The sequence below is a fragment of the Heloderma suspectum genome, chromosome 6, assembly GCF_057233095.1.
Source record: "Heloderma suspectum isolate Gila_16-S chromosome 6, 16-S_ref, whole genome shotgun sequence".
Classification (NCBI taxonomy): domain Eukaryota; kingdom Metazoa; phylum Chordata; class Lepidosauria; order Squamata; family Helodermatidae; genus Heloderma; species Heloderma suspectum.
Genome location: NC_139463.1, coordinates 54355214 through 54378353, shown reverse-complemented (window position 1 = coordinate 54378353; position 23140 = coordinate 54355214). Strand labels below are relative to the sequence as shown.

General features: G+C 46.4%; 1 protein-coding gene across 1 annotated transcript in view; it reads right to left on the bottom strand.

Moving 5' to 3' along the window:
- EFCAB13 (EF-hand calcium binding domain 13) overlaps positions 1 to 23140 on the bottom strand; it is a 236485-nt gene that overhangs the window by 187945 nt on the left and 25400 nt on the right. The window contains exons 11-14 of the mRNA XM_084808226.1: positions 17668 to 17739; positions 10980 to 11597; positions 5093 to 5236; positions 601 to 672 (exon numbers count right to left, since the gene is read on the bottom strand). Of these exons, the coding sequence (XP_084664352.1) occupies positions 601 to 672; positions 5093 to 5236; positions 10980 to 11597; positions 17668 to 17739 (906 nt within the window). The remainder of the gene's footprint in view (positions 1 to 600; positions 673 to 5092; positions 5237 to 10979; positions 11598 to 17667; positions 17740 to 23140) is intronic.

The following is a 23140-nucleotide window of genomic DNA, read 5'->3' as shown; positions in this document are numbered from 1 at the left end:
ACGACTGTCACTGCTGCCACCAAAGCCAAAGAAAGGCCCAAAACAATCAGAGAAATTCAACAGGACCTAAATGGACAAATCACTTCCATCCCATTGGTGCCATTTCAGCTCAGCACTTCCATGCCTCCATGTTCCCATCAGGCCTTGCAGTGCAGGCAGCAGGATTCTACATGAGCTAAAACTTCTATTGGCCTTCTAGTTTGATCTAAACTGATTTTCTTGTCTTGGAGAAATCATCAGTGGCTTTTTATTGATTTTTAATTGAGTTTCCTTTAAGGCTGTGTGTTCTCCCTCCCAGTGCTGGAACACACATCTCCCCTGATTTAAAAACAACAACAGATACAAATCATTAAGGGTGCATCCTATGCAGATTAAGACAGAAAATGTCCTACAACTCCCAGCATTCCCCAGCCAGCCACTGTAGGGCTTTTTCCTGTCTAATCATGCATAGGATTGTGCTATAAGTGACATTGGGAAATAGCATGACTGGCACTGGTTTGAGATTAGTATGAGTTTGAGGTTTTCCATTATAGGGAAAAGATAGTTCTTTTGTCATGTGGAAACGTGCTAACTTTACACAGAATAGCTCGGCCTGCTCACTTGCAAATTCAGTGAAGAGTCGTGTTTTCCCCATGGCAGACACGAAGCTGTTGAAATTCACCATCCCGTCTTCTGCAATGTCAAATTTTAGGCATGAGTTACGTTGAGTGGTTGTTTTGTTAGGATTTATACAGCCCACCTAATCCTTTAGGGCAGGGGGAAGGGACCTGTGTCACACCTGGTGCCATTGGACTCTAACTACCATCAGCCCCAAGCTAATGGCCAATAGGCAGGGATGATAAGAGCTGGAGTCCAAAAACAGCTGGATAGCTGTAGGTCCCTCACCCGTTTTAGGGCTCAAGGTGGGCAGAAATATCTTGACCTGCTAGGGTAATGCTCATCATTACGGAAGGTCAGGTGACCTATTACAGGAACCTCTGCTGTCTGTGTGTGGGGGAGAGGGCGGTGACACACTATGTATCTGCCTCCACTGGGTAGGCCAAGGAACCGAGAGGTGACAAGAACATTTTACCCTCGCTGCTCTTTCAGCCCTTCATTTCATTGGGATATTGCTGGGCGCAAGCTAACCCTGGCCCTTGCTCAGTCCAGTTCCAGAAGGACAGTTTGTTTTTGTTCTTTCTCAACTCTGTCCCTCCCACAATGTATCCCATTTACAGGGAAGCCCCTGAGAAATGAGCCAACCCTTCTCTGTCTAGCCCTGCCCTGGGCTCCATACACAGGTGTTCTGGGAAATAAGAATGGAGGCCAGATCTCCACTGCTGCTGAAATCCCTGGCAAAGCTAGCAGCCTAAAAAACAAAACAAACAACAAAAACCAGAAAAGAGGAGGGGGGGGGGATTAAGTTGCAGAGGTAAGAAGCCCCGCATGTGTCAACATCCAAGAAAATCAGGCTAGATATAATAGGGAAACAAGTAATAATTTAACAAGCTGTGAACAAATGATTTGCATTCTAGAACTTATTACATTAATTAAAATAGCTCAATAGCCTATATTGTCATCTGATAAGATAAAAAAAACTTCCTCTTTCCTAGAGCCAACTTAACACATTTAGCAGTGTGTTATGTCACAAACTAATCTGTTCCAGGCAATAAAAATAAGATTGTGTTTAAAGAGGAGTTACATCTAATATCAGCAGTAAGAGGGTCAAGGTACTGAGTTCTCACATTAAATACAATGGGCATTCCAGGAAAAAGTGAACCAAATTATTCTTATGCAAAGAATAAAAGGAACCTGGTGGTCGGAGTCTACTACCAGCCACCCAATCAAGGAGAAGACGAGGATGGAACTTTTGAAAAGCAAATAGCCAACGTTTCAAGGAAACATGATGTAGTAGTAATGGGGGACTTCAATTTCCCCAATATTTGTTGGGAGACAAATTCTGCAAAACATGGCCCCTCCAGGAAATTCCTGACTTGTGTGGCGGATAACTTCCTCCTACAGAAAGTAGAGGAAGGAACTAGAGGATCAGCTATCCTTGACTTGATCCTAACCAACAGAGATGGCTTAGTGGATAAAGTAGCAGTTACAGGAACTCTGGGGGAAAGCGACCATGTTATACTTAAGTTCTTGGTTCTAAGGGAAGCAAAAGCCGAGTGTAGTCAAACACGTACCCTGGATTTTAGGAAAGCTGATTTTAATAAACTCAGAACAATGCTCAGTAAGGTCCCATGGCAAGCGACGCTAATGAGAAAAGGAGTCCAAGATGGGTGGGAGCTTTTAAAAAAGGAAATTCTCAAGGCACAATCACAAACAATTCCAACAAGAAGAAAAGGTGGAAGACAACAAAAGAAGCCAGTGCTGCTTTGCAAAAAGCTTAGAGATGACCTGAGAACGAAAAAGGACACATATAGGAAGTGGAAAGAAGGCCAAGTAACAAAGGAAGAGTACAGGCAGGTAGCACAGAATTGCAGGGATGGCGTCAGGAAGGCTAAAGCTGAGAATGAGCTGAGGTTAGCAAGGGAGGCTAAAAGCAACAAAAAGGCTTTCTTCAGCTACGTGCATAATAAAAGACAGAGGAAAGAAATGGTGGTTTATCTATTAAATAAGGATGGCAAAACGATAACAGATGACAAAGAAAAGGCAGAGTGCTCAATTCCTACTTCAGCTCAGTCTTCTCCCAAAAGAGGGTCTATGACCCCCCCTGGCAAAGGCGAAGTACAGGCTGAAGGGGCAGGATTGCAGCTTGAGATGGATAGACATATGGTCAAGGAACACCTAATTATGTTGAATGAGTTCAAATCTCCAGGGCCAGATGAACTGCATCCTAGAGTAATAAAGGAACTGGCAGAAGAACTCTCAGAACCGCTGCCTATTCTCTTTGAGCAATCATGGAGGACGGGGGAAGTGCCAGATGACTGGAGGAGGGCTAATGTTGTCCCTATCTTCAAAAAGGGGAAAAAGGAGGAACCTAGGAACTACAGACCAGTCTGTCTGACATCAGACAGAGCAGGAGGTTGGACTTGATGGCCCTGTAGGCCCCTTCCAACCCTACTATTCTATGATTCTATGAAACCCTCTACCTTCTGGCATCCAAGTGGACAATGACATGGTTTCCACAACACAACAACCCACCATGGCTGATCAGCCGTAAGAGCCCATGGCTTGTTTTTGGGTTGTTTATACCCATGGTGGCTTCATGTGATGTCCACAGACAGCAGGGCGATTTCATCAAGGGTTGTTGAGAATGGATAGGATGGACACCCAGCAAGAGCAGCAAAAAATCCTGCCATTCCTCATGATCACTCTAGTGCCACCGCCATTCTCCCTCAACCCTTCTCAGTGCCCTCCACCCCGTGCTCCTAAAAATCAAGAAGAAAGGACATCAAAGAGTGTCCCAAATGTGTCTGCATTTTTCCCCTCCAGTCCTGCACAAGTGCACAGGAGTGATTGTTTGTGGCTAGGAAATTTCTGTAATTTCCCCCTCAGTTTTACTGCTCTGTCATGAAATTTGTGCAATTTCCCCCTCTGTTCTACTGTTTTGCCATCAGATGTGTGTATTTTCCCCCTCAGTTTTACTGCTCTGCCTTAACATTTGCAGTTTTCTCCGCCAATGTACTGCTTTGCCATGACATTTGCTCCGTGACCCATACATATATGTGACAGCTAGCAACGGAGACCAGTGGCAAGTATGCAGGGGTGGGGAGGAGGTGAAAGCGGCTGGTGGCTGCAGGACAGAAGGAGCTTTAGGGGCGGGTGTTCTTCAGTAGACCATAACGCAGCCTTTAGAAAAGAGGTGCTTGCTAGTAAGGCAGGCTCTGAAAAGGAGGAGGAAATGGACAAAGACATTGACAAGAGGGGGATGTGAGCATGGAGCGCAAGACCCTGGGGAAAAAAGGTTGCCAATGTGTTCCTGCATTCATAAGGGCTCAGAAAACTAATTCAATTTGGCAATCTGATGCAGGGGGCAGAGGGAATTTCCCTCGGGAGGCGGCAACCCCAGCAGACCAATTGCAGAAAGGATGATGACATAGGGACTGAGGAATTGAGCGGTTCTGCTGCAAATGTGCCTGGGACACATGCCAGAAATTTCTGTTCCAATTCCAGGGCTGCAATACTTGAGTAAACCCCCCACAGGGACTCCCTCAGGAGTTGGGGCAGTAAGGGCACAATCCTATAGCCGCTAGACAGAGGCTAGATGGCCATAGGATTGTTCGGTTTTCAGGAACCAACCTCGGAGCCCATGCTCCAGGAAAACCGCCTCCCCACCCCCTCTCCTGCCACAGATCATCCTCGGGCTCCGTGCTCAGAACAGCAGCATGGAATGGGGCAAAAGGGGGCATTCTGGGGGTGGGGAGGGGCAGGGAGCACAGAAGTGCCAGTATGGCACTTCATAGGCGTCGTCCAGCCTCCCCCCACACTCCGAAGTCCCGTGGCTAGACAGCTGAAATCCGCCATGCAGGGCAGCCGGAGCGTGGAGGGGACGACCTCCTCCACCCACCCTGCATTGGATAGGCAGTTGCCTCCAAGTCCAGAGGCAGCCACCTATCCCAATAGGATTGCTCCCTAATTTGGTTTTATATAGCTCAAGAAAGCTTGATCCAGCCAAGAAACAAAAAATAGGATTAGCAATTACATTAATGCAATGGCAGAACTGAAAGCCTCCTTCCCCCTTCACAAATCATTTTGGTCCTCCACAAAATGCCCCCCCGCCGGCTAAATCCCCAAAATGAAATGAGAACAGCCTTTCTAGAGATGAGCACATTTCCGAAAGCTGCTCTTGGGTTAACTTAGAAATTCCCCAAGTAATTACCCTAATGAAAAGGGTTCCTGTTGTGCAATAACCAACGGACTAGTAGATATACTGGAGAGAGTGGTACTGAGCTCCAGCTGTAGTCAGAGCAGCAGACATGCATATAAATTTTCAGTTTTTAAAAGACATCCATATAGATAAAAAAGACACTACTAGAAACCAAAACAGAAACTGAGAGCCCTGGGCATGATGGGAATTAAACTCCAATAGAAGCGCCATCGCACACTTGTCAAATCAGCCCACAGCCTATGACAAAACTGAAAGGGACCAGGGGAGACTCACGTGCCACATCCGCCTTCCGCAGCACCTCCTGGAACTCCTTGTCGTTCAAATTCACTCCCAGTTTGTTCAGGGTGGAGCAGAGCTCGCTATCTTTGATGTTATCACCAGAGAGCATCTGGATTATATCAAAGGCATCCTGCAAGGCTAAAAAGAGACTCTAGTTTGGGGGAAATTACATGTTATATGCAAACACGTGTAAGGAAGCCCTGACACTGTTTTTCTTTAAAGAACAGCAGCCTGTGGGAAACCCACTGGCAGGACATGAGAGCAACAGCAACCTTCCAGTCTTGTTCCTCAGCAACTGCTGTACAAAGGCACAGTGCTTCTGATACGGAAGGTAGCTCACAGCCATCAGGACTAGTAGCCATTTATAGACTCCCCCCCCTATGAATTTGTCTAACCCTCTTTTAAAGCTGTCCAAATTGATGGCCATCTTTAGACAATTAGTGAATTCCACAGTTTAACTATGTGCTGTGTGAAGAAGTACTTCTTTTTATCTGTCCTGAATCTCCCACCCATCACCTTCATGGGATGATGGGACTGTGGCACAGCAGGGAGGAGCCATGTCTAGAGAGAGGGACCATGGCTCAGTGGTAGTGCCCATGTTTTGCATGTGGAAGGTCCCAGGCTCAGTCCCCAACATCTCCAGGTAGGGCTGGAAAAGCTCTGCCTGAAGCCCTGGAGAGCTGCTGCCGCAGCGTCGGTAATGCTGGGCTAAATGGACAAAGGCTCTGACTCAGTAGATGGCAACTTCCTAGGCTCCTATGACACCAGGTTCAAGTAGAGGGGGGAAAATGTCTCCCTATCCACTTTCTCCACACCATGTATCTCTCTTGGTATCTCTGACATAGATAGAAAGGCAGGAGAGGATAAATCTCACCCCTAAACTTAGGTATGGCCTCTGCCTCACTCTGGTGAAGTCCAGGAATCACTTCCAGCGCATCTTTCTTAGCCTGTTTCTTGGACATCTTAAAATCTGGATGTTTGCCACAAGCCTAGCAAGAGATCCAATCCTGAGCTGAATATGAAATGTCTGTGAAGCAATGGGGCAATTTCCCACCCCTTATGTGAGGTAAGCAGCAGCATTCCAACAGAGGCCCATTCTGTTGTTGTCAATAGTGACTGCTTTCCACTGGAATGCTGGTTAATGTTCTGCTTCTGCCCACTGTCATTAGACGCTTGAGGCCATGTTTCCCAAGGCCATTATAGGCAGTGAGGCCTGCAATAAAGGATGTTGGACTCTGTGGATCCAGGTCAATCCCTTTAGCAGCAGAGAAACCACAGGAAAACCCAACAAAAATATGCTCATTGCACTAATTGCCAGCTTTACCTGGGGTTGGTGCAGCTCCCTTCCTGTGGGATATCAAACAGCCAAAAGCCTTTCAGGATCTCTTAAATGGCTGACTGAAGAGAGGAACGGTTCTCCTTTTCATTTAGAGTGGTTGCGATGTTGGGAAGATGGGATTGGAGACTAGACCCACAGCTGAGAATGTGATATTGTCAGAGGGTGAAGGGGCATGGTACAATGCAGGCTAGCTCTTCAGGATATGGCAGGGAAATACTAGAATTTTGAAAACATTTTCCATGCCACTGTCAATCCTTCTAAGACCACCTATTCCTTGGCTCTTCGTGATGAACATCCATGTAGTTCCTACATAGATTCTACACTGTAGAATTTGGTCATGCCAGAGGATCAGACGTATGCTGGGATTCCAAATCATGCTGACCTATTCCTCCAATATGAGTCAAGGCTCTTACATGGACAAATCCATGTTGAACTTCACCAACAGCTGACTTGCAGTGTAGACTAGGGCATATAGAGAGAGGTATTTGGTGTCAAATACCAGAATTTCAAAATTCCCTCCCTTGGAGATTCACCCAAAGCGGCACCTGAACTGAATGGTAAACCATTCTTCTTGCAGCTGGGTTGTGGGTGCCGGTGCTAAGTTAGCGTTAGAAGCATTTCCAGCTGAAGTTGTAATATTTTGCAAGTTGCTAAAAAGTGTTGGTTCAACAGTGTTCATGGTGGTACTTACGCTAGTTTGCAGTGCATAGTGCAAAGTAGGGCACAGCCAAAATGGGGAGGTGGAGGGAGAGGTGCCCTGCCATACCTTGCACCTTCTGTGAAAAAGCCCCCCACCCCCATACACACACAGCTTTTGGTGATCTTCTCAGGAGTAAAAATGTTTACAACTTTAAAGTGGTGCTTGCCTGTTGAAGGAAGCACTGCACAGCCGGATCCACATCCCCTCCCTTCTCTTTGGCAAGAGGGGGGGAGAGAGGCAGATCATTGGGATTGCCACTTTAAAGGAGGCAAGTGCCTTGTGAAGCACAGTCCCAGCCCACCTCTTGGCAACCTGCTTGCCAAAACAGAGGGAGGGATGGCACTGGGCATTGTTTAGCATGAAATTCCATTTTTTCATGCGGAGTGGCTTGTCTTGCAGCAGGAACTTCACCCCCTCCAAAAAGGCAATAGAAAACTGAACTCCACACTAATCTAGTGCAACACTTGCACCAAGCCTATGTGGGTGGCAATGGGATCAAATCTGAAGGCCCAATGAACATCTACTCCCTTTTAAGGTACAAACGTCAGATTTTTTTTTATGTACACTTGAAAATGGAAAGCTGAACAAGCGAAGACTAGCTTGTATTGACCAACACATGTATCATACATATATACTCCTTAGGAAGTCAGGGTTGGCTTTGGTTCCCTGCTGAGTCTGCTTTCATTAGCAAACCTGGTTTTGTCCTGTGTAATGTGTGAAAAGGCCCTAGGGCCCACACACTGGTACTTCCTGCACCAAACATGTAAAGTGTGGGCATCATCTGTATGTGCACATGCATGTTTAAATGCAGTGTACACATTTCTGAGAACCCTGATTGAGCCAGGGTTCTGAACCTGTAAGGGTCAAATCAGACATTACTTTAAAGACACAGCTAGCAGCTACATCTTTTTTTCTTCTTAGGTCTAGTGTAGGCACAACAAGGCCCCCGGAACCCTAGCATGGGAGGTATCCATTTGCTTTATGGATCACTATTTTGCAATAGAAATTGCAGGCACAGGCTCCCCCAACCTGGACTGGGTTTGTAGCATGCGAGAGGGTTAAAGTCTCCCTACATCCTACTCTAGGGTCCAATCCAGATTAGCCTCCCCCCATGCCTACTCTAGATTAAAATTGACTTTAAATTACTTTAATTACTTTAAAATGACATCTGTTTTGGCTCTCAGGTTCATGTTCCTAGCGGCTTTTCTACATAAGGTTTTTAACCTGCACCTGCACCTTCACTGAAGCTTCTGCTTCCAGGTTCTTTGCAGGATTAAGATCAGCTCCTTTACACGTGTTTTTTTTCTGGGGGTTTTCTTTCTCTGCCTTTCTATATGTTCCATTACACAACCACTAGGTGGTGCCATAGTATAGTGGAATTGCGCAAACACATGGAGAGTTTCATAGTGCCATTCAGGATATACCACACTTTCCTCATTGGAAAAAAAAGTGTGATAATGGTTGAAAAGCACAAGAGCAGCCCCGGAGCATGACAACGTCATGTAAAGGACCTGCAAACTACTGTAAGCGAGGAAACATGAGCGCACAATAAAAGCTTCATGTAGAAAGGCTCTAGATCTTTAAAGATGCATGTACACACCTCCCTGACATCCACACTTTGTGTGTTTGCTATGAGAAACAGCAGGGTAAGACTGGTGTTTCTTATAACAAGCATAATGTGTAGAGTTGTCCTAAAATGCTCACTGCAGGGTTCTTTTGGAAACACCTTTGATCAAATGTTTTGCTTAGTGCTCCATCTTGTTGCTTGTTTTCTGAAGCGAAGGCACATGCTTTGTTGACCTGTGGTTCCTTGATGGGAATCAGCGTTTGGAATGTCGTATCCATCTGTGTGGGAAGGTTCATTCACCAGCTAGTGGGAAGGGGCAGAGAAACCATCTTGGTAGTTTTGAATTTGGAGAAGAAGGAGATAGGGAGGGACGTAGAGAGAGAGTCTGGTGCTGTGACTGACTGAAAGTGATTAGCTGTGGGGTGCACTCTCTGGGAATCTGAGGCAGGGTTAGATATGTAGATATCCTGTTGCCTGCAACAGGAGTCTCTATTTGCTTCTACTATGCTTTACTTACATATTTGTAAATCAAACAACGCTACAATGATGCTATAGGTTTCCAGTTCTCTTTCATCAAAACGAAAGTAAATCCAAGAGAACAGTCCCTAGACTGTCTCAGTGCACAAGGAAATGGGTAGCACATAAGGTATCAATGTTATCTTTCCTGTACTTTAAAAGTTCCTTGAGTCTGTGAAGTTCCACAGTGAATGCGCAACGGGTGTGCAGCTAGCCACTGTCATGGGCCTTGGCTATTACGAGTAAACACATCGACTGGACTAATGATCCAGATGAATGACCTGCCGCACCCTGCTTCTCCTTTTGTCTGTTAGTACTGGGCCTTAGGCAGCTGACTTGTGCACAGGTTCCTTGATGCACTCACTACCAATAAGGCAGTCAAGGGTCCGGTGCTGCCTGCAAGCTGCAGGACTGATGGCCAGAAACCAAGCATCGCATTGCAGGAATCATTCAGAACGGGGCTGTTTTTTGCGGGGCCTAGCCCAGAGGGCAGGCCTAGCCCAAAGCGTCTTGCTGCCTGAGGTGGAGCAGCAAATGGAGCCCCCACCCCAAGTCAAGGTGGATAGTACCCAAAGCTGCCTAGTCCCGTTATTTTGGCACCTGAAGCAGATAGCCTCATGAGTGCCTGTTCCACTTCCTGGCAATAAAAGTGGAATCATAATAAATTCAACAACTGCTTAGTTACATTCAAGATCTGCTGCCTGAGGCAGCTGCCCTGCTCTGCCTAACGGTGGGGCTGGCCCTGCCAGAGGGCTGGATGCAGGAAGCAGAAGTGCAGCAGGCAGGAAGAGAGCACAGAAAGCCACGCAGGCAGGGCCAAAGTTAGGCATAACTGGGAAGCCCAGCACCGTCAGGGAGAACCAACTGGATATCTGGAGGTGGAGCTGTGCCAGAGCCTATAGATTAAAAGTCGGGCCTTTTATCCCATGACTCCATAATAAAAGGTCCCCGTTCAAATCCCAGCTGGCCCTGATATTGCCTGAAAGGCTTTGGGACAGAAGCCTGCTGTCCTTGGATATGACTCCCTCCTATTCATGAGAAGATGGGAACTTGATTTAAATGGCCACGCAAGTCTCTGTGGAGGTTCGGGCGTGGCGCACAGCTGCCCCTGCTGAGCCAGCTAGAAGAGAGGATGGCTGGGGCAGACGCCGGGGCTTGTGGCTGGGCAACTGGCGCTCCTCTGCTGGCATTTAAATGCAAGGCAAAGCAAGCGGCACTGCAGCAGCGGGAACCGTAGAAGTGGCAGCAGCATCTACTTTAGGGAGGTAGCAAGGAAGGCGGAGCTTCCAGGAGATTTTGTCAAGGAGTTGCTGAGGTAACTGGCCATTGTGTGCACTAAAAGAGGGGAAGAAGTTGAGAGATTCTGGGTTAAGGGGTCCAGTGGTGAGCCAAGTTAGGAAAAGGGGGAAAGAGTAAAGTCGGTGTTATTTGGAAGGGGCATGAAAGGGGGATAGCAGAAGCAGTTGAAGGAAGAGGGGCTGTATCAAGGTATTAAAGTTAATTAAAGGTGCTGCAGGAAAGTCCCATTGATGAACCAGGCTTCCTAACCCCACTGGAAGGTTGAGAAGGATCCCCATCTGCTCTGTCTGAGTTTAAGAGTGAGAGGTGGGCTCTGAGGAGGAAAAAGAGGAAAAGCTTCTATTGCACCCCCACCCCACCCTTGAAAGTAAGTCTGACAGTCTCCCCTACAGTTCACCTGAGCCGAAATGTGCAAACTCAAGCGTGTATTGCCTTGAAGGGACAACAGTTCAGGACCCACCTTGCTGAACTGATAGACCTTCTGAACGTTCCTTGCCCTCGCTTTCAGACATCCTGGAATTTGATACTTGGTTGTTGTCATCTTCAGGGTCATACCTCCTCGGGAGTTTCTCCTGGAAGGACAGTGTCTTCTTTTTCTTCTGCTGCTGAAGAACTTCATAGTTGATACTTAGCTGGGCAACTGAGGAAGGAGCAGCCTCTTGGCCCACACTCAACGACAACCTTCTTGTCTTTGGCTGCTGGACAAAACTTTTATCCTCTCCTTTGAACGATAGAGAGGAGCTAAGTGGAAACAGAGTATACCGACATGTGTAGCCAAATTTTTGTTGAATCTTTGGCCACTGTATGCCTGGATGTTCTTTGCCCTTCTGCTCTGTGTCACATACAGAAGATGCAGTGCTGGGTCTTCTCAGACCAACAGATCTCTTGGATTTATTTCTTCCCCTCTGTAGCTGGGCAAGAGCGACCTCGTCTTCTGGATCATAGAATGTAATCAGGGGAGCATGACCAGGTGGTATTTCCCTGTCAAGCAAACTCCATTTTCTTCTCCATTGAGTCTCTAAATCACCCACATTAGCAAAGTCCTGGGAAGATCCCCTCTCCGAAGTTGCATATTCATCTACAGATGCGGCACAGAGAAGCAAAGAGATCCTATCAAACATTCTGCAGCTCAAGCTAAAATAATCCACAGAACAGGGTGCTACCTGCATTGTATCTCTCAAATAATAATACTTTGCACAGCAATTCTCAAACTGTGTACAAGGAGAAATACATTAATTTTAAAAGGCAGGTGTCGTGAACCCATTCACAAAGAAGGCTGCCTGTTGCGTCCCATTGCTGTAGTATGACTGCATCATTCAGTCACTCCCTGTGCAGACTCAACATAATAGTGTTCTCTCAAAGGAGTCTGTGCACTGTATCTCTCCATGAGTTGCTTCCCTAGGCTCACCTCCTTTTAGCCAGTACCTCCTTCCAAATCAGTAACATACAGAAACACAGGAAGATGGGTGTGATGCTCCTGCCCTGGGTTCTACCTTCTCCGGCTTCCACCTGATGGAACTGAGAAGAAAACGCCCCCAGGACGCCTGCCTCTGCTGGGTCGTTGTCCTCAGTGACACACACAGCTTCAGCCCCTTTTACTCTCTGGGTCAAAGAGACACCCAAGGGGCCTAATTGGTTCCCTCCACCCAATACAGGAAAAGCAACAAGGAAATATGTTTTCTAATGGTAGCGCAATAAGACAAACCAACACGTGGGATTCTGTAGTTAAAAGCAAGCAAATAAATAATTATTTTGTTTAAGGAGGATTATTAGTAATCAATCTATGCTTGGTCCTAACCTACCACCCTACTCTACCCCTTCTAAATCCTGTTCCCCAAACCCCATTCCCTAGACGGAGCTCCCTCAGTGCCCAAGGCCCTCTCTGGCTTCTAGCTGCCAGTTTGTTCCTCTTGCAAACCCAGAATATGAACGCACGCACGCACGCACACGCGCGGGCACAAGCCCCTCCGCTTATCACCCACTCTCTAACACACTATTAACCCTCTCTTACCGGGGTCACATTTAACAATGCCAACGCACACATTACTATTCACAGGCCTGTGTTTCAACGGGCCTCCCCAAAAGCGGGTCATTCTCTTGCAGACTCTAACACTAAACAAACAGTAAGAGGAAATGTTGATGCAGTTTTGGTTCAGAAAACAAACAAGCAGCAGTTATCAGCAGTTATCTGTTATCAGCAGTTCAGCATTTTTATATGCCGTATTTAAATTATTCAAACCATGTTCAAGCATACACCAGCCTGAGCATTAAGATCTGCCAAGGGGGCCCTCATCTGCCCCCCACGGTTGCACTGTGCATTATGTGGCGGTGCCAGAGAGGGCCCTCCCGGCTGTGCCACCCCGGCTGTAGGAGGCCTCCCTTCAGAGGCCGAGCTGACGCCGGACCCTGGCCGCCTTTTGGCGCCACATGAAGAAGACCTGGCCATTTGCCCAAGCTTCCAGGCCTTATTTCTGGTAGCTGAGCTTTGATGTATTTGCTTGGGTTTCAGAAAGGCCGCTTTCTCCCACAAGAGCCTGCCTCAGCTTACAGATCTCCTGGGGGAGCCCTTCTCTTGCCGTAAGGCCATTCTGGTGACTGATTAATACGTGTAACCATGTGTTAAACCATGATTAAATTTATAAAATATAGGAAAGGGAGTAAGTTTATCAGATCTTTTATTGCAAGTTGGCATTTATTCACACAACACTGGAATGTAAAATAGAATTAAATGTACCAGTTGAACTGTATAAATAATTAATGTTATTTATTAATTTATTAAAAGATTTTATATCTATAGCCTAACCTTCCCCCTCAAAATTCCAAGGACAGCACTACAAATACAATATGGGCACAATCCTATGGGGATGCCCACAAGCCTCTGGACTCGGAGGCTTATGGGCATCTGTGCAGAGCAGGAGGAGTGGCAGAGGCGGTCTTTGCCTCTGCGCTCCCCCCGCTCTGCTTTTTAGCGGCATGGGCGTTTTTGCCCGTCTAGCTGAGGCATCGGGAGGGGTGGAGACTGGGGAAGGCTGGGGATAGCTCATATCCCTGCTTCCCCAGTCCCGTCCCCTCCACGCCCACAGGAACACCCCTTTCCTGTCCCCTCTGAAGTCGCCTTTGTGACCTCGGAGACGCAGCAGGCTTGGGAGAGGAGGGGAGAAGCTCAGACTCCTGGATCTGAGGTCAGAGCACTCTCTCCAATCTCGGATCCAGGAATCCAAAGTATCCCCCCCCCCCACGCCCAGACTCTGTAGATGCCATAGGATTGCTCTCTAAGAAATAATACAAAAATAATAATAAAGAAATACAGGTAATAAAATACTTACAAAATATATTCTATGTTATCCATTATATCTGTGTGATACATAGTTGTTTTAACTATAAAGATTATTATATACAGGTATTTGTAATAATAATCATTCTTCCACAATAATAGGTACTAATAATCAGAAAAAGAGAATACAGGCTTGCCTAAGGCCACCTACAACATTTGTGCCACAGGTGACATTTGAACCTAGGACCTCTTGGCTCCACAATCATCTCTACCAGTTCTCAAATGTCTGATTGCTGTCCCTCTCCTCAACCAATATTAATGTTGTTGTTTTTTAACTGGAGGAGGAACCTAGACCCTTGCTACTGATGCTATTGACTCTAAAGTCCAGCACGGACAGGGATTGGGCTGAAATGTATGGTTCCTTCTGTCAGTAATTCTTGCACTCCATCTCCCGTACTGTTCCTTCTCGCCTCCTGCTACCTGCAGGTGTCTTCAGGCGCTATTGCTACCTCACTGCCCCTCTGATCCACCCTTTTCTTTCCCCTTCATCCTCACTTGCGTTGTGCCTCAATGGCTCCATCAAAAGCCCTGACGGCCTCATATGGCTACCATGATCCCATTTGAGAAAACATTCATGTCAACATTAGAAGAAGGAGATAATCAAAGCAACAAACACGAAACCCAGGGGAAGCAACCAAACTGGTGCAGCATAGTAGCTAAAGCCCTCTTTACGTGCTCCAACGCATCTACTATCAAATGCCTGTAGCATGATCACACTGCCAAGCCCCAACCCCTGCTGTACATGCTTCAACACACATACAAATTGAATGCACATAGGTTTGTATGCACAGCTGGGGAAGCTGCAAGAAGTGCAGATCTTGAGAACATATATAAGCCTATGCCCAATTTGTACATACATTGACATCTTGCAGCTACGCAGACATGCACATGGGTAAGGGGTGGGACTTGCTGCCACAACCTAGCTCCCCCTATCTATGCACACTGACATCATAGAATAGTAGGGTTGGAAGGGGCCTTATAAGACCATCGAGTCCAACCCCCTGCTCAATGCAGGAATCGAAGTCAGAGCATCCATGACAAGTGGCTGTCCAACTTCATCTTGAATGCCTCCAGTGTGGGACAGCCCACCACCTCCCTAGGTCACTGGTTCCACTGTCATATTCCTCTAACAGTCAGGGAGTTTTTCCTGATGTTCAGCTGGAATCTGGCTTCCTGTCACTTGAGCCCATTCTTCCGTGTCCTGCACTCTGGGATGATCGAGAAGAGATCCTGGCCTTCCTCTCTGTGACAACCTTTCAAGTCCTTGAAGAGTGCTATCCTATCTCCCCTCAGCCTTCTCTTCTCAAGGCTAAACATGCCCAGTTCTTTCAGGCTGTCTTCATAGGGCTTTGTTTCCAGTCCCCTGATCATCCTCGCTGGCCTCCTCTGAACCCTCCGCAGTTTGTCTGTATCCTTCTTAAAGTGTGATGCCCAGAACTGGACACAGTACTTCAGATGAGGCCTAACCAGTGCTGAGTAGAGGAGAACTAGTACTTCATGGGATTTGGAAGCTATACTTCTATTAATGCAGCCCAAAATAGCATTTGACTTTTTTGTAGCCACATCACATTGTTGGCTCATCTTCAGCTTGTGATCGACAACAATTCCAAGATCCTTCTTGCTTGTAGTGTTGTTGAGCCAAGTATCTCCCATCTTGTAACTGCGCATTTGGTTTCTTCTTCCTAGGTGCAGAACTTGGCATTTATCCCTAGTAAATTTCATTCTGTTGTTTTCTGCCCAGTGCTCCAGCCTATCAAGATCACTTGGAATTTTGTTTCTGTCTTCCGAAGTATTAGCTATCCCACCCAATTTTGCATCATCTGCACATTTGATCAGCATTCCCTGCACCTCCTCCTCCAACCAAGTCATTCATAAAAATGTTGAAGAGCACTGCTGAGCCCTGCGGTACCCCGCTCGTTACCTCTCCCCAGTTTGAGAAGATCCCACCAATAAGCACTCTTTGAGTCCGATTCTGTAGCCAACTGTGGATCCACTGGATCGTTGTTTCATCTAGCCCACTTTGAGCTAGTTTGCTCATCAGGATATCATGGCGCACTTCGTTGAAAGCTTTGCTGAAGTCGAGGTATATTATTCCCACAGTCCACAAGGAAGGTTACCTGATCCAAAAATGAGATCAGATTCATCTGGCAGGATTTGTTCTTGACAAATCCATGTTGGCTTCAAGTAATCACTGCATCGTTTTCAAAGTGTTCACAGATGGATTGCTTTATAATCTGCTTTAGAATTTTCCCAGGGATGGATGTCAGACTGACTGGTCTGTAGTTCCCAGGTTCCTCCTTTTTGCCTTTTTGAACATAGGGACAACATTAGCCCTCCTCCAGTCATCTGGCACTTCACCCGTCCTCCATGATTTCTCAAAGAGAATAGACAGTGGTTCTGAGAGTTCTTCTGCCAGTTCCTTTATTACTCTAGGATACAGTTCATCTGGCCCTGGAGATTTGAACTCATTCCAAGTAATTAGGTGTTTCTTGACCATATGCCTATCTATCTCAAGCTGCAATCCTGCCCCTTCAGACTGTACTTCCAAATCCTGGGAAGTACTAGTTCCCCTCTACTCAGCACTGGTTAGGCCTCAGCTGGAATACTGTGTCCAGTTCTGGGCACCACACTTTAAGAAGGATTCTATGATTCTATGAACTTGCACTTGTTGCACTTGTAGGCCATGTTGATCTCAGGCAAGAGAACAAGCATAGCACAGATCTTGCAGGTCACCAGTACTGGAGAGCCTTGTCCTTCCATAGTCTGTATTCCCTTTTTGTTTCTAGCTTTCTGATTGTTCTAGAGTAGCCTGTGCTTTGTCCTCTATTCACTGGGGGTTAAAAACAGAGTCCCACTGGTATGGAAGTGTGTGTTACAAGAAAAAGAAATGAAAAAAAAGTTTTTTAAAAAGTTAGGGCTTCCCCCTTGACCTCCCCTGTGAACTCCCCCGGCCAACTCCTGTTTGCTCTCCCTGATCGCTCACTTTCTGGGAGCTTGCTTGCTTGTACAGCCCCTAGACCAGCTGGAGGAGAGTCCTCTGTTCTGCTCTGCTCAGCTAGGAGGCGGGAAACAGACTGAAACTCCCCACCCACACAGCTGCTGGGAGTACTCAGGCCACACCCCCTCAATTCAATTGGAGCTCTCAGGAGCACATGGTGAGCCCATGGCAACTCAGAAGGGAAAGGACAGCCCCCTGGGCTTACTCCAGCCCACTCACCGCTTTGCCTTTGTCTTCTCTTCTACTGCAACTCCCCTGGCCAACTCCTGTTTGCTCTCCCTGTTCATTCGCTCTGATCACTTGCTCTCTGGGAGCTTGCTTGCTTCTATAGCCCCTAGACCAGCTGGAGCAGCTTCCTCTGCTCTGCTCTGCTCTGCTCAGCTATTGTGCATTGGATCATGCAAAGCAAGCTAAAGAGATTGCGGAATCATGAAGCCCTCGCTTCCAATGTGACTTCTGCCATGAACTTGCTAGATGGTCTTAGCATACCACTTTCTTTTATCTGTTATAGGAAGGTAATAATTTGGACATACCTTACAGTGTTGTTGTTTTCAAGAATATAATATTTCTGAAGCACTCTGGACACCCTGAAAGCACTATGAAATGCTGATTTCTGTTATTATAGAGCAGGGGTGCTGAACCTTTTTCAGGCTGGGGGCTGTATTCCAATTTGGGAAGGGTCTCAATGGTTCCATTCCTGTAGTTTAACTATGCGCTGTGTGAAGAAGTACCTCCTTTTATCTGACCTGACCATGTGAACCATGTGGAAGTATTTCAGATTGATCTCAATATGATGAATGGGCCATGGGTACTTACACAGTTTCTTATGGAATCTTGATAGTCCCAGCACAGTCAGCAGAAACTCTGAGATGTTCAGTGTCCCATCCCCTGCAACAGAATGTAAAGAACTGGGGTGGGTCCTGCTTATGCAAAGGAATGCCCCTCCCCATTTAAGCCCACTGGGGTGGCCCAAGACACTTTGCTGCCTGGGGCAAAGGACAAGACAGTGGCCTTAGCCAGATTAACCACAGGGCTAAGGGGGCTGCAGCCCTCAGCCCAACATCTCAGGGCCCCTGCTAACTAGCCCAGCTCTCAAACAGAGAAAGCACAAGTCTCCAGCTTTTGCAGAACCCAAGATATGAGGCAAAACGTTCAGGCACATTCCAATCATTTTGTGAGAAATGGACAATCAATTTGTACAATTGTTTTGTGAGAAGTGAGGCTGCTACTGCCTTGCAGTTTCTTCTGCTAATGAGTAACATCACAGCTATGATCAACAACTGGCTAGATAGGTATATAAAGTGAGCACTTGTGTGCAGAAGTAACTCCCTGGTCCATTTTGATCCCTCCCCCCAATTTTTAAATCTACCCTTGTGGAATAATGATTACTGCCCACAGAAAACAATCTGGAAACCCAGGATTTTACTGTAGCTGTGACTGGAGAGTAACATACCTAGCCCCAAACAATGGGCAGGAGGAATGACAAGGGTTCATGTTCTTTCTAGCTCAGGTCTTATTTCATGCAAAAAATAGAAGTAAACCAAGGATTCATGAAATCAAAAAGGGATCCTCTTGATTTCATATGATTTTTACAGAGCAAAACCACCAAATCACAATCAATTACAGAGCACACCTACCTCCATGTACTGACCAGAAAAGTAATGGATTGGCCACTCGTGGGCAAAGCCACAGCACAAAACACAGATCCTTGGGAGGGATCCACTTAATTTCATATGATTTTACAGAGCAAATCCCCCAAACCACCACCATATCACGGAGCGCATCTGCACCCAAGGAAGTGGTCAAGGTGCTTGTTTAAGTCAGCCCAAGCCCCCTTGCCCTTTGTGGCTTGTGACATCCAGAAGGGAGGGGATGACTGGCTGGTTTTGAGAGGTTATCAGTTCTTCCCCACTGGTCGGAGTGGTGAGACCACTTCTGAAATAACCATCCTTGGATCCAGCAGTTCTGAATAATTATAGGCCAGCAGCTAACATCCCTTTCCTGGGCAAGGTGCTTGAGAGGGTGGTGGCAGATCAAACCCCATCACTTGTGGATGAAATTGATTTTCTAGATCCACCTTCAGTCAGGTTTTAGGCCTGGTTTCAGCACAGATAATGCAATAGACACCCTGAGCTTTGCTGAGAGAGACAAGGGGAGTGCAACCCAGTTGATTCTCCTGGACCTCGTGGTGGCTTGTGCTACCATCAGCCATCAGGACAGGCTGTCTGAGTTGCGTGTGGGTGGTACAGCTTCGCAATAGTTCCATTCATACTTGGATGGCCATTTACAGAAGGTGGTGCTGGGGTGGGGGGTGCTAAACTCCATGGCATGCTTTGGGGCCCAGCAAGATTCCATCTTGTCCCATGTGCTACCTAACGTCTACACTGAAACCACTGAATGAGGTCAGTAGGAGATTCAGAGTGCAGCAGCATCAGTATGTGGATGACACATAGCTCTGTCTCTCTTTCTCATCTGATCCTGGTGGGGAAGTGGATGTGCTTAATCAGTGCCTGGCCAGGGTAATGGGCATGATGAGGGCCAATAAACTGAAGCTCGATCCAGACAAGGCAGAGGTACTGCCGGTGGGTGGCTTGACTCTCCAGGTGTGTGGTGTGCTAATTGTCTTGGAAGGATTTGCAGTCCCCAAATACTGGGATCAAGTCTATAGCTTGGGGGTGCTTCTAGACCCAACTTAGTCACTAGAGGTACAAGTGTCTTCTGAGGCTCAAGCGCCTTCTACCACCTTGGGCTGATACAGCAGCTACAACTCTGCCTGTATAGTGACATCCTTGCTTCAATGATCCACACCCTGGTAATCCTGTTGGATTACTGCAATGCATTGTATGTAGGGCTGCTCTTGAATAAAATCTGGAAACTTCAGTTAGTACAAAATATGGCAGCTAGGGGACTGGTTGGAACTGGGCATTATGACCATATTATGCCAGTATTGTACCATATTCACCATCCCCCAGTTCATTTCCACGCCCAATTCAAGATTCCCACGTAAAAATCTGGAACATCCATGAGGATCTGCAACTCAGACCCAAACTTTTCACCATAGTTGCACCATGAAGTTCTGGATGAGTGCTTTCTATGGTTCAGTCCCTGGACACAGACATCATCTGTGATTTGATGGTGATTTTGGAGGCATCCCCATAAAAATCCAAGGGAATCATGAGCATCCATGCCTCAGATCCATATTTTGCAGCATGGCAGCACCACAAATCAGTGGATCCATGATTTTCATAATGAAATCCACGGACACAGAAATGATCTGTGATTTGCTGGTTATTTTGGTGGCATCTTCTGAAAAAAAAAAATCCATGGGATCCATGCCTTAAATCCATGTTTTTATGCTATGGTGGCTCTGTGAATCATGGGAGTGTGATTATTATGGATTCATGTTTTTACATCACGCTTGCTCCATGACATATAGGATCAATAATTTTAATACTTTGCTCTGTGGCCATGGATGTGATCTGTGATGTAATGATGCATTTGTGGGGACATTATATTAAAATCCAGAGAACCCATAAGGAACTGCATCATGAATCCTTTCTTTTTTCTTGCCATCCTGGATCTGAGAAATGTAGGATCCACAGCACTGACATGGATTTGCTTTATGATTCAGCTAGGATTTTGGATGCACTACATATAAAATCCAGATAAATACATCAGGATCCATGCCTCGTATAAATGGTTCACACCATGTGAAGTGAAGCAGCAGACCTGGGATTTTTAGTGTGCATACTTGGACAAAGATGAGCTCTGTGCTTTGATGGGGGTGGGTTGGGCGGCGGGGGGACCCAATGCAAAAACTCAGAGGATCCGTATTGAATTGTGAGTCTTATCCATGATTTTATAACATGATGGTACTATGAAGCCCCAAATCTATGTTATGTGTCACACATTCCCTGGGCATGGATGTGTTCTCCAATATGAAGGTGCTTTTCCCTGTAAAAATCATAAGGATCCCTGAGGATCCCTGCCACCGATCCAAATGTTTGTGCTATGGCTGTGCCCAAAAGCAGCGGATCCCTGATTTTTCTGGTTCAGTCCATGGAGGCAGATGTGCTCTCTGATTTGATTATGGTTTGGGGGGGGGGGGTTCCCCGTAAAAATCATGATGATCCCTGTAGATCCCTGCCTCTAATCCAGTTTCTTGTGCTGTGGAAGCACCCATGAACGAGTGGCAGACCCATGATTTTCATGATTCAGTCAGTGGAGGCAGATGTGTTCTCTGATATAATGGTGTTTGTGGGTATTATTCTTGTAAGAATCATGAGGATCTCTGAAGATCCCTGCCTCAGATCCATGTTTTTACACCATGGCTAAGCTCACGAATGGCAGATACCTGATTTTTCTGGTTCAGGCCATGCAGGCAGATTTGCTCTGTGATTCGATTGTGGTTTGGGGGATTTACTCTGAAAAAATCATATGAAATCAAGAGTATCTCTGCCCCAGATCCATGTCTTTGCACTGTGGCTATGCCCATTAGTGGTGGATCTGTGATTTTTATGGTCCAGTCCATGGAGGCAGATGTGGTCTGTGATTTGATTGTGGCTTGGGGATTTCCCCTGTAAAAATCATGAGGATCCCTGCCTCTAATCTACGTTTTTGCTCCATGGAGGTGCCAACAAGTGGCAGACCTGATTTGTGTGGTTCAGTCAGTGGAAGCAGATGTGACCTGTGATATGATGTTGTTTGGGGGTATCTTTCTTGTAAAAATCATGAGGATCCCTGAGGACCCCTGCCTCAGATCCCTGTTTTTGCACTGCGGCTCTGCCCACAAGTGGCCGATCCATGACTTTTCTGGTTCAGTCCGTGGAGGCAGATGTGCTCTATGATTTGGTGGTGGTTTGGGGGATTTGATCTGTAAAAATCATATGAAATCAACAGTATCCCTACCTCGGATCCCTGTTGTGGTGCCGTGGCTGCACTCATGAGTGGCGGATCCATGATTTTTCTGGCTCAGTCCACGGTGGCAAAAGTGCTCTGTGATATGTTGGTGTTTTGGGGTATATTTCTTGTCAAAATCATGAGGATCCCTGACTAGGATTGAAGTATTTGTGCCATGGCAGATCCCTGTTTTTTCTGGTTCAGTCCATGGATGTGCTCTGTGATATGATGGTGGTTTGGGGGATTTGCTCTGTAAAAATCATATGCAATCAAGAGGATCCCTGCCAAAGTTCCCTGTTTTTGCACTGTGGCTGTGCCCACGAGTGGCAGTTGCATGATTTTTCTGTTTTCAGTCCATGGAGGCAGATGTGCTCTGTGACTGGATGGTGGTTTTGTGAGTCTCCCCTTTAAAAATCATATGAAATCATGAGGATCCCTTTTTGATTTCATGGATCCTTGTTTCACCCAGTCCTGCCACAAATTGCTTTCTCTGTGATGTTATTCTGGAGAAATGTCTGGGAGGTGCGTTGGTGGGTCAAACTGTGTAGCAAAAGGCTTGTGTATAGCCAATTAGGTGCTGTTGGGTCCACCTCTGATGAGCACATCTGCCTCCACGGACTGGACATCACCCCCCCCCACACACACACACACATTGCCAGGGGTCATCCCTAGCTCTCACTTTGGGGCCCTGAAATCTCAGGGCCTGGGATGTTCCAGACCTGGCAACCCTACTGACTATGGGCTAACTAACCAGATCAATGGGACCACAAAGTGTGTAATATAATCAAATGTAATGCTGCTAGTGATTGCCTTAATTTCCTTTGTTAAATACTTTCTGCATTTAATTTCCTTCTGACCTTACTGTTTACAATTCCCCCCCCACACACACACACACATACACATACTATATATAAGCCTGAAAATCCACATAATGCTTTATGCATTTGATGAAGTGGGCTATACTCCATGAAAACCTATGCCAGAGTAAATTTGATATTCATGCAGAAGATGGAGGCTTATGGGAGGGGCATATGAAAAGCAAAAGGATGTTTTTCAAATTTTGAATGTTTAATATGACTTATAAGAGTTGGTGACTGTCTTCAGGCTCCCTCCCCAGGGTCTCTGTAAGATAAATTTCCAATTCATTAACTTGATGCATCTTGTCTCTACTGCACATGCATGTAAATGAGTGCACACAGGAATGAAATACACAGGGGGGGATTTTATATGCTAGGGAGGCTTATTATGAACATAGTGTTAAACAATTACGTTTTACATAATTTGCTAGCATCTCTAGTAATGAGATTATTTTGCTGAGGTCAGAGGCTTGGCTAAAAGTTCCAGCCTAACACGACATGCAGCGTTCTTTGTAACACACTGCACACGCACC